Raw genomic sequence first — 11182 nt, 5'->3', positions numbered from 1 at the left:
TAATAACAGCAAAGAAAACACATCTGTAGTCCCGTATAGTCACGAGACGACCGAACATGCGTCACATTTCCAAGAAATATAGAAAAACAACCTTTGAGAAATCAAAAACTGCTCGGTTTTTATTTAATTTGTCGTTGTTTACCAGTTATAATGAACTGAAAATTAAACATTTTGCTTTTTTAAGTGAGCTGGCAGCTGTTTGAAGGGAAATAAAACTTTAATCAATCTTTTGCTGAATGTTAAGTTTTTCCGTTTCTTTTGCAGTTACGATGATCCGCATCATTTACAAGCCGATGAGGAGATCAGTGCGCCAGCGGAAGCGGAGCTTCAGCTTCTTTTATGATCCTTTCAGCTGAGTGCCTCGGGTGAAGGTTTTATTTTTTATTTTTTTAAGTATTACTGTATAGTGAAAACCTTCCAGCAGATGGCGCTGGAAGCATGTAAGAAAATAGGAGCTATTATGCCACTGATGAAAAATAAACGTATAACTGATTTTAACTTGGACTCTTTCCACAGAAGAAGAGGAGGACTAACACTGGTAGTATAGGATTATTACTCAATTATGAGATAGTTTTTTTATTATCAAAGTGAGTTTTTTTTTAAACTAAAACCTATAAAATTTCAGAAGATATTTTTTAAATAATTCAAAGAATATTTAAATCTATAAATAAAAACTTCTACATAAAACACAGGAATGCTTTTTAGAGAGAAATAGAGTTTAAATTATTTTTAGATTAATGTAAGCATTAAAATAAAAAAAATCAAAATGAAGAACAATTGTTCAAATATCAACGGTACTGAGAAATACAGAAATATTTTATTTCTTTAATTTGGTTTTTTAAAATTAATTTTTGACTGACTCAACAAAACAGCTTATATTGATTGTAAATAGTGTAAATAGCTGTTTGAAAATGACAAAGTAGCGTTTTGTATTTTAAAAGAAGTAGAAAAAGCAAGTAGAAAAGTTAACATTTGAAAGCTTCACTTGTTTTGTTTTTTATTTTTTCAAATTTATGAGTAATAAAAAAATCTATATTTTCCATGTGTTTATTTTTTACTTAAATAATTTCATTTAATAAAGTGCTAAATCGTTGCAACAACCAAAAGAAAGCCTCCATACTTATACCAACATAATAAATAATACCTGGAAGAATTGAGGAATTATGTGATGGTAAAGATTTCATCTTATTGGTCATGGCAATGATATTCACCATATTGTTTTATGTTATACTGTTTTATTAAAATCATCATTAACGTTTAAAAAACAGGATAAAGCAGCACAAGCCTTAAAATAAAGGAAAGTTGTCATTCACAATATTGCGGCAGCAGAGGCGCCGATGGACCATTACGCCGGCAGATGGCGACATTCTGAAATCACTTCCTGGTTGGAACGTAGAAGAAGAGCAGTTGAACTGGGCGGACAAACAAACAAACAAACCAGATGATGCTGTTGAAGCAGAGCAAACTAACTTGAGGCGGTGTGGATGAACGGTTCGGCTGAGAGATGAGTTCGTTCGCGGGTCGGATGAAGGAGTATCCCACCGTGTCTTTGGACCGGTTCGACAGGGAGAACCTGCACGCGCAGGCTTATTTCCTATCTCACTGTCACAAAGGTGATTAAACCGGAGAATATTTTAGCTGTTTTCGGCTGTGTCGCGTAAACTCTGACTTTATGGTTTCTTCTGCGTTTCAGACCACATGAAAGGACTGAAAGGACCTCTGCTGAAGAGAAAACTGCAGTTCAGGTGAGCACATCTCACCTGTCGTTTGGTTAAATATGACGAAATTAAATTATTTTTACCTCTGTTACTGCTATATGGTGCATGGGAGCTATCATTAAAGGATATGGAGTCTGAAACAAACTTTACCGTTGCAGCATGTAACTTTTATCAAAAACCTGTTTTCATATATTTGTTGAAACTGTCGTGACGATATAGTGTTGGACTATAAATGAAAAATTAACTGCTCTGCCTTCTCCCAGTGCTAACTAGAAACAACCAATTTCCGCCGGGAGGCGGGTCTTAGCGCTGCCAATCACAATGGCATGCTTGTCACAATAAAAATCTTGTTCCAATGATAAATTGTCCCAGAAGTTATAAAGATAAACAATAACATTATTGTTTTGAGACCATTGTTAAGTAATCTAATTATAATGGCATAATGATGCAAGAAAACATTCTCAGAGATCAATGAACTTTAATTTTAATGAACATTGAAAACTGGAACTGCAAGACATTTTAAATATCTGAACTAAATAAACAAAACACCAAATAAAATTGACGTTGAAGTCGCTGTAAACAAAATTGTCCTTCCTGAAAAAGGGTAGTTGTGACCAACGCACCAAACCGAAGACTTTTGTCCTCCAATTTTTGGAAAATGATAAATAATTTTAATTTGTGATGTGACTAATTGAGTTATTGGGACAGGGCTAGCAAAGCCTGTTGTGAATGCTAAGGCTAGATAGCATGGCCACCCTTGACGGTGGATAAATGGTTTTCTTGCAATGGTAAGTTTTCTCCGCCATGAGCGCATTTAGCCATGTGTACATGAAGTTGATTGACAGCAATAAAACCCTTTTCCTGGCTCTGATTGGTTGTTTTTGCTGCATTTCTTCAGAGGAGTTCAGTCTTTTCTCATATTATACGGTCACAACATGGTGACAGTTTTAACAAATATTAAAAAAAACATACTAAAATATTTAATGGAAGAGTAAATACAACTTACTTCCTGTTTGTGTTTGCAGTCGAACCGTCAGACTTTACTGCTCCTTTGTGACCAAAGAGTTGCTGCTAAACAACCCAAAGTACGCCTTCTGGGAGGAATATGTAGTGAGTACTTCCACCTCTGGTCTCAGGTCCAAACCGGTCACAGAGGCCATCCAGAGTTTCCCCCAGGAAGCCCAGTGGCAGGGGCAGTCATCCCGAGGCCTTCTGTGTTTTAGAGTTAAAAAATGTTTAAAGTTGACAGGAAATTTCTAAATTTCCTGTCAACTTCACAATTCTTCCCAACAATTGACTGTTTTGTGTTGGTCTGTTACATAAAATCCCAATATGATATAATTATGGTTGAAATGCTTGAAAGTGTTGCCATATAAACACTTCTCATAGGAAATACATGAATATTAGTGACGTTCGTTTAGTAACAAACAGATTTACCTTGAGTTAATTTGTACTATGTGTTGTTGGAAGACATTACCAATACATAAACACCAACTGTAAAGTCTTAAAATGCAGAGGTAAATAAAAATAAATTCTAAATAAATATAATTTCTTTGCAAGTCAACTGTTTTATCCTAATTAAGTTTTTTTTTTTTTTTTGTGCCATTTTGCTGTTTCACCAAAGAGATTCTTTAACCTGTTTTTGCTGTCAGTGTTATAATCAGAGTTGGGTAGTAACTAGTTACATTTACTATAGTAACTTTTTTGGAAAAAATACTTTTAGGAGTATTTTTACTGCTCTGCACTTTTTACTTTGACTTGAGTCAAAATATGTAGAAGTAGGTGGGGGTGCAAGTTAAGCCTGGTGTCCCGCCAGGCTTAAAATACACTTTGGTTTTGGGGTCCTTGCTGAGTTTGGTTTCCATCGCAGGTTCCTCTGGAGCTGGAGAGCCCCACTCAGATTTCCCTGGTGGACGAAGCGTCTGGAGAGGTCGGTGTGTTCAGGTCTGATGCTGCAGTCGGAGATTTTCAGCTTTTGTTTCTAACTTTGGGTTTCTGTTTGTGGGACAGAGAGAAGAGATTGTGGTGACTCTGCTTCCTGCAGGTCACTGTCCTGGATCCGTCATGTGAGTCGCATCTAGTTTTGTGGCTTAGCAAACATTTCCTCTAAAAACATTCAAGTTGTGGGCAGAAATGTAGTGAAAAGCAGCTAAAAACCCGAAGAACTGCTGATCCAGATCACTTGTAAGTGGAGTAAAAGAATGTGTTCAGTCTGAGAATCTGTTCATCACCAGAAATCTGGAGTGGGAATCTGCTTGGAGGCAGGAATCAGTTTGTTCAGTGTTAAAAACAAGGAATTTGTTGGTAATTAGGAACCATTTAAATAATCTGTTCAGAGATCTGACTGAACGAACAGATTCCTAATCCTGAACAGGTCCCTCCCTACTGCTTTGATCAGATCTCTGAACAGATTCTTTAAATGATTCCTAGTAATCACCTGTGTGTGAGAAGTTTAAATGTTGGGAATGTGTTCAAATGAATCTGTTTTGGGAATCAGTTCACCAGTCTGTTCAGACTCAGGAATCTATTGAGTCATGAATCGGTTCAGAGTCGGGAATCTGTTTGATCACAAAGGAAACAAAAGCAGTTGGATTAAAGAATCGTTCAGATCTGACCAGTTAAAAGGTCTACAGGAAGTGGCAGCGATGTATTTCCTGTTTCATCACAGATAGCCTGTACCTCGTGTTCTCAGGTTCCTGTTTGAGGGTTGCCATGGAAACGTGTTATACACGGGGGACTTCCGGCTGGCGGTCGGAGACGCGTCCAGGATGGAGCATCTGCACTCCGGCAGTAGGTGAAGTCAAGACGGGTTTCAAGCTTCTGGTTAGTGGGCTGGAAGTGGCTCTCACACTCCCTACTTCCGGCCCTCGACTTCATGTGGTCCTGGATGGTTCTGGGTCTTGACCGTCCGCTCCGTATCTCCCAGGGTCAAAGACATCCAGAGTGTTTATCTGGACTCCACGTTCTACGACCCACGCTTCTACCAGATCCCCAGCAGAGTGAGTCATCTTACTTTCTGCAGCTAATGATGCTAAGTGTTAAAGGTCCATGCTAATGATGTGGGTTGCCATGGATACTAGCTGTTCTCTAAATAGAACAGAATACAAGCGGTTCTATTTAGCACCCAATCCTTAAGATTCTATGTCGAGTGGTTACAATGCTAAGCGTTTGAGGTTTTGTTTTCATGCTAATGATGCTAAGTGCTTGACACTGCATTTAATGCTAGCGAAGCGAAATGTTTAAGGTTCTGTTTAGCATGCTATCATTGCTACGTGCTGGAGGCTCTATTTTAATGCTAAGTGTTTGAGTGTTTTGAGGTTTGGTTTTGCTTCCTGTGATGGCAGGAAGTGTGTCTGAAAGGGATTTCGGAGCTGATCGGAAACTGGATCGGCCAGAGTCCGTATCACGTGGTGTGGCTGAACTGTAAGGCCGCGTACGGATACGAGTATCTGTTCACCAACCTGGGAGACGAGTTCGGCACTCAGGTGAGCAGTTCAGGGATGTTTCCTCATGCAGGAAAAACGTTTATCCTGTTGGGTCAGAGCCCTTCCTGCCACCATTCCTCCAAGGCTGCAGAATCTGTTCAGACCCTAGGAACCTGCTCGTTTCCGTGGAAACGGTCAGATTCTGGAAACACGATGAGTTTTCCTGATTCTTTTTCATGACAGAAATCTGGAATCACAAAAGAGGAAATTTTCTGGTGGATAAAGATTCACAAAAGTGTCACCAATTTATCTATCCATCTATTGATCCGTCTGTTCATCCATCCATCGAATCTGTTCTCTACCTTCTGCTCTTTTGGTTCTGATTCTAAGGGAACCATCTGGTGAATCTGTTCAGGATTTGAATTTTAAATATTTATAATGTTTTAATATTATATATCTTGTATATATTTTACATTTTCTCCTTTAGATCCATGTTAACAGTCTGGCGATGTTCAAGAAGATGCCGGAGATCCTCAGCTACGTCACCACCGACCGCACCACTCAGATCCATGCCTGCCGGCATCCCAGGGTTTGTTCCCCTCGTCTCCATGGCAACTACATTATATTTTTTAACATTTTACAAACTTTTGTTACATTTAATCAAGTTGCACAGCAGGACTAATGCCCGGTGTCTTACTGCAGGATGAGGAGTTTTTCCAGGGCAACCGGTTGCCGTGTGGTTGCTCGGCAACTGACGGGTCGCCGCTCCGGATCATCAGCATCAAACCGTCCACCATGTGGTTCGGAGAGCGAACCAAGAAGACCAACGTCATCATAAAGTAAGAAAGAACTGTTCGCTTTGGGGAATGGGAATAAATTCGGTTCAGTTTGGCTAAAGGAAGTCTGTCCTCCAGAACAGGAAGTAGTTCCTACAGAGCTTGTTTCAGCTTCCACTCCTCCTACTCAGAGGTCAGACTTTCACTCTTATCTCCAACTTTGTTTTATCGGCTGGTTTCATTGTTTCAGATGAATGAAGGGATTTTTTTCCGGTTTGTTCCAGATTAAGGACTTCCTGTCCTACCTGCAGCCCGTCAACATTTTCCCGAGCGTCGTTCCGATCGGACGCTCGCTGACCGACGTCACGCAGATGTGAGTCCAACAGTTTAAATGCTTTAATGGAGGAAAGTTTTCTGAGTTAATTTCTTCCAGTGAGAAAATTAGCTAAGAATCTTCAATCTGGAAAATTCTGGAAAAATGGGAATTTGGCTTTTATTCTGTGTCTGGATGAGTTTGGAAAGAAACGGAGAGATTTGTGTTCCTAGACTTTATTCCATGTTTTTACTGTCCATCCATGCAACAAACCGTCCGTCCGTCCATTTCCTAAAAATACTGATCCTAGTTCAGAGCAGCTTGAGGTAAAATATTTTACTTGTTCAGAGTCAACAGAAGTTTCTGGATCAGCAGAAACGTTCTGGGAGATTTTCCAGTAAAACATCCCGAGTCCATCTGCTCCAGGAACCAGATTGGACCAGTTCTGTCTGTGCTGCCAGGGTTCACACCTGAGGCTGCAGAGTCATCTTCGCTCTGATGATGATGATGATGTTTGTGTCTCCAGGTTGAGGCTGATGTGCCGGAACCAGCCCGATGAAGCCGGCTTCGTCTACAAACCTCTGGGCGTCCTGAAGCGGAGCCGAGCTCAGCGGCCCTCTGACGGTAGCTCGCCCTAAACTGTTCACACAGAACCTGAAGACCGTTTCATGTTTTCCTGTCCATTTTGGACATATTTGGGATTTTTATCTATCTGGGACACCAACTGTATCCAAATTAGGGCTGCAATTAACAATTATCCTGACGATTATTCATCAGAACGATTGATTAATCGATCCATCATTTGTTAGCATAATCTATTAATCGGATGAAAAAATTACCCGTTTTGTATATTTTTATTTAACCACAATATCAGAAATTCATAAAAATACAAATAAACCTTTTTAAATAAAATATACAAATTTTATTGCCTGAAATGCAAAAAACAGCTGGATTATCAGCAGTCTTCACGTCAGCAGCCTGGTTGAAACCAGTTTAATGAGGTCAAGCTGTTTATTGTGGTAAACCAATTTAATGAGGTCAAAGAGTTTAAATGTGGTAAACCAGTTTAATGAGGTAAACCAGTTTAATGAGGTCAACCAGTTTAAATGTGGTAAACCAGTTTAATGAGGTCAACCAGTTTATTTTGGTAAACCAGTTTAATGAGGTCAACCAGTTTAAATGTGGTAAACCAGTTTAAATGTGGTAAGCCAATTTAATGAGGTCAAAGAGTTTAAATGTGGTAAACCAGTTTAATGAGGTAAACCAGTTTAATGAGGTCAACCAGTTTAAATGTGGTAAACCAGTTTAAATGTGGTAAACCAGTTTAATGAGGTAAACCAGTTTAAATGTGGTAAGCCAGTTTAATGAGGTCAACCAGTTTAATGAGGTCAACCAGTTTAAATGTGGTAAACCAGTTTAATGAGGTCAACCAGTTTAAATGTGGTAAACCAGTTTAATGAGGTCAACCAGTTTATTTTGGTAAACCAGTTTAATGAGGTCAACCAGTTTATTTTGGTAAACCAGTTTAATGAGGTCAACCAGTTTAAATGTGGTAAACCAGTTTAATGAGGTCAACCAGTTTAAATGTGGTAAGCCAGTTTAATGAGGTCAAAGAGTTTAAATGTGGTAAGCCAGTTTAATGAGGTCAACCAGTTTAAATGTGGTAAGCCAGTTTAATGAGGTCAAAGAGTTTAAATGTGGTAAACCAGTTTAATGAGGTCAACCAGTTTAAATGTGGTAAACCAGTTTAATGAGGTCAAAGAGTTTAAATGTGGTAAACCAGTTTAATGAGGTCAACCAGTTTAAATGTGGTAAACCAGTTTAATGAGGTCAACCAGTTTATTTTGGTAAACCAGTTTAATGAGGTCAACCAGTTTATTTTGGTAAACCAGTTTAATGAGGTCAACCAGTTTAAATGTGGTAAACCAGTTTAATGAGGTCAACCAGTTTAAATGTGGTAAGCCAGTTTAATGAGGTCAAAGAGTTTAAATGTGGTAAACCAGTTTAATGAGGTCAACCAGTTTAAATGTGGTAAACCAGTTTAATGAGGTCAAAGAGTTTAAATGTGGTAAACCAGTTTAATGAGGTCAACCAGTTTAAATGTGGTAAACCAGTTTAATGAGGTCAACCAGTTTAAATGTGGTAAACCAGTTTAATGAGGTCAACCAGTTTAAATGTGGTAAACCAGTTTAATGAGGTCAACCAGTTTAAATGTGGTAAACCAGTTTAATGAGGTCAAAGAGTTTAAATGTGGTAAACCAGTTTAATGAGGTCAACCAGTTTAAATGTGGTAAACCAGTTTAATGAGGTCAACCAGTTTAAATGTGGTAAGCCAGTTTAATGAGGTCAAAGAGTTTAAATGTGGTAAACCAGTTTAATGAGGTCAACCAGTTTAAATGTGGTAAGCCAGTTTAATGAGGTCAACCAGTTTAAATGTGGTAAACCAGTTTAATGAGGTCAACCAGTTTATTTTGGTAAACCAGTTTAATGAGGTCAACCAGTTTAAATGTGGTAAACCAGTTTAATGAGGTCAACCAGTTTAAATGTGGTAAACCAGTTTAATGAGGTCAACCAGTTTATTTTGGTAAACCAGTTTAATGAGGTCAACCAGTTTAAATGTGGTAAACCAGTTTAATGAGGTCAACCAGTTTATTTTGGTAAACTAGTTTAAATGTGGTAAACCAGTTTAAATGAGGTCAACCAGTTTAATGAAGTCACACGTTTTGTGTTCAGACTCGAGCAGCGACGACGAGCTCTTTGACAGTTTGGATCTGGCTCCGCTCCGGAAGAAACTGATCCTGAACCAGGAAACACACAGCGGTACATTTTTGTCTTCTGAGCAACAAAAGTTAGATGAGAACGTCAATTAAATACATTAATAAATACATAATCAGTACATTTATTAGTACACTTCTACAAACTTGTAGCTGTGTAGTATTAATAGTTTTGCTACACTGAAAGTATCTCTTCAACTTTAGCATGAATTGTATTTATTAGGATTTTTTGAATGCCAGTCTGGTACTGATGTATCGGAGCAAACAAGACGTGTTAAAGTAAATTTAAAAATATGTTAATTTTTTTTAATTTATTTTGGTGAAACTAAGAAAAAGCTGATACTTTTTCTTAATTGTTTCTCCTTTAACTGTAGAGACGCCAGTTGAGAGAACGGCGCCCCCTGTGGCCACGTCTTTACCTCTGCTGGTGTCTGATTCGACGTCTGCTGCTCAGAACTACTTCGACTGCACCGAGTCCAACGGCGAGGACGAAGACGATGAAGAGGAGGAGGAAGAGGAGGGAAAAGGAGACGTGAGCAAAGCGCCGAAGTGGGAGGATTTCTTTACGGCAGAGCCGCTGAGCGACAGCCAGAACAGCCAATCACATTCCTGCTGCTCCACCGCATCACAGACCCCGGATCTGTTCAGCGACAGCGACCGAATCCCGGAGAACCTGGACGCCTTCAGCCTGACGCTGTCCGCCTCCCAGTCCAACCAGTCCTCCCAGAACCTGGACGACACCCTCATCCTGGCCCAGTCAGAACTCGAGGAGCTGCCGGCGTCTCAGGCGTCCTCGGACTTCGACGTCCCGCCCACGCCGGAGTCGAAGGCGCCGCAGGCTGGCGAGCTGCTGCAGCTGTACAGGAAGCTGGCATCAGGACAGGAAGTGGTCATCAGAGGTCAGGTTGAGCGCGAAGGAGACGAACATCTGATTGGTTGATGGACAAAAGATCCATTCCGGTGTGTTTTTATTTTAGAAAAACAAGTAAGTACACCCTCTGATCCAGGATTCCTGTCACATGGGCTTTGACTAGGCCATCGCAGCACTTTTGTTTTTTCAGCTGATCTGTTACAGCGATACAGCTTAAAAACAATCTTTATTAAAAAGAAATTACAATTGACAGAAAATATTTAGAAAATATTTTGACTATTTTTGATGTTTCATTAGTGGCTTTTATTTTAATAACAAATTGTTTTTGTTTTGATTACAAGAATAAAGTCATATTTGCAGAACAAATACGTAATTTTACTACATGAACATCTTAAAATTACTGCTACTAAAAATAATTTGTCATTTTTTATTTTCATTCTCAGAAAATTTTCTACTTTTCGTATTACATTGTTGTATGACTTTATTCTAGTAATAAAAATGTTGACCCCAATAAAGGTTGTAGAGTTGACCTGAATTTAAAGCCCAAGTAAATAAAAGCTGTAAAACAAGATGGCTGCCCTGGGCTCTGACTTATGGAAACCCTGTGGCATATGGGTGAATAAAAAACTTTAATTTTTGGATAAAAAAACAACACAGAAATTCGAAACCAAAAATTTGCTTAAACTAGTTGATCGCCCAGCTTCAGCTCTGCTGCAGATCTGCTCTTCCCTCCAGACAAGCCCAGATCATTATGCTGCCACCACCTTACATGATAGTTGGATGTTCTCTGTTTATCCTCAGACGGTTTCTCTTTCTGGAGGACAGTGTTTCAGGGGTGTACTTACTTTGTCACTGTTCCTGGTTTATTTCTGGGTTCCCTTCAGTGTAAAACGTTCCTGAACTTTGTTGTTCTCTCTGAATGCGAGACGTTTTCTCATTTCCAAACCACTCTGACCTCATTCAGCTGCACTTTCACCTCCTTCCTGTCCTCCTGCACCTGCGCACACGTCACACCTACATTCCCGCTCAGCTGCCACCTTGTGGTTTCTCTGGCCTCGTTTCTTTTAAAGTGGATCAACGGGTGAAAAGGGAGAAACGTTTGGTTGTGCAATCATTACCAGTTACGGTTTAACTATTTAATTAACCTGTTTTGTATTTTCTCACATTTCTTTCTAAAAATGTTTATGAGAATAAACCAAGAGAATAAAAAATCTCAATGTTTGGAAACATACTGTCAATTTCGGAAAGCTTCCACTGGGGGGCGACATAGAGCTGAAAATGTGAAACCATAGACATAAGGATAGA

At 39.3% G+C, this 11182-nt stretch overlaps 1 protein-coding gene across 2 annotated transcripts; it reads left to right on the top strand.

The window, feature by feature from the left end:
- The first annotated feature begins 1320 nt into the window (after positions 1 to 1320).
- On the top strand, positions 1321 to 11104 carry dclre1c (DNA cross-link repair 1C, PSO2 homolog (S. cerevisiae)). Of its 2 annotated transcripts, XM_014995321.2 has the most exons (15): positions 1323 to 1613; positions 1694 to 1745; positions 2744 to 2828; positions 3589 to 3648; positions 3729 to 3784; positions 4411 to 4512; positions 4645 to 4717; positions 5063 to 5203; positions 5631 to 5732; positions 5846 to 5982; positions 6058 to 6112; positions 6204 to 6292; positions 6759 to 6856; positions 8966 to 9052; positions 9381 to 11104. In XM_014995321.2, the coding sequence occupies exons 1-15, from the start codon at positions 1505 to 1507 to the stop codon at positions 9944 to 9946; spliced, it is 1812 nt and encodes a 603-aa protein (XP_014850807.2). In that variant the 5' UTR covers positions 1323 to 1504; the 3' UTR covers positions 9947 to 11104. The 2 variants fall into 2 exon arrangements, with proteins under 2 accessions (XP_014850808.2, XP_014850807.2); XM_014995322.2 differs by lacking the exon at positions 8966 to 9052 and having other exon boundaries at positions 1321 to 1613.
- The last annotated feature ends 78 nt before the right edge of the window (positions 11105 to 11182 follow it).

The sequence above is a fragment of the Poecilia mexicana genome, unplaced genomic scaffold (assembly GCF_051168715.1).
Source record: "Poecilia mexicana isolate PSO_F unplaced genomic scaffold, ASM5116871v1 scaffold_23, whole genome shotgun sequence".
Classification (NCBI taxonomy): domain Eukaryota; kingdom Metazoa; phylum Chordata; class Actinopteri; order Cyprinodontiformes; family Poeciliidae; genus Poecilia; species Poecilia mexicana.
The sequence above is the reverse complement of the archived record's forward strand: the minus strand, read 5'-3'. Positions and strand labels throughout refer to the sequence as shown.

Excerpts from the sequence above, each read along its gene's own strand:
- dclre1c (XM_014995321.2), top strand. The coding sequence starts at position 1,505 with ATGAGTTCGTTCGCGGGTCGGATGAAGGAGTATCCCACCGTGTCTTTG. Across the intron at positions 3,785-4,410 it reads CACTGTCCTGGATCCGTCAT|GTTCCTGTTTGAGGGTTGCC; the intron begins GTGAGTCGCATC and ends TCGTGTTCTCAG. Across the intron at positions 9,053-9,380 it reads GAACCAGGAAACACACAGCG|AGACGCCAGTTGAGAGAACG; the intron begins GTACATTTTTGT and ends CTTTAACTGTAG.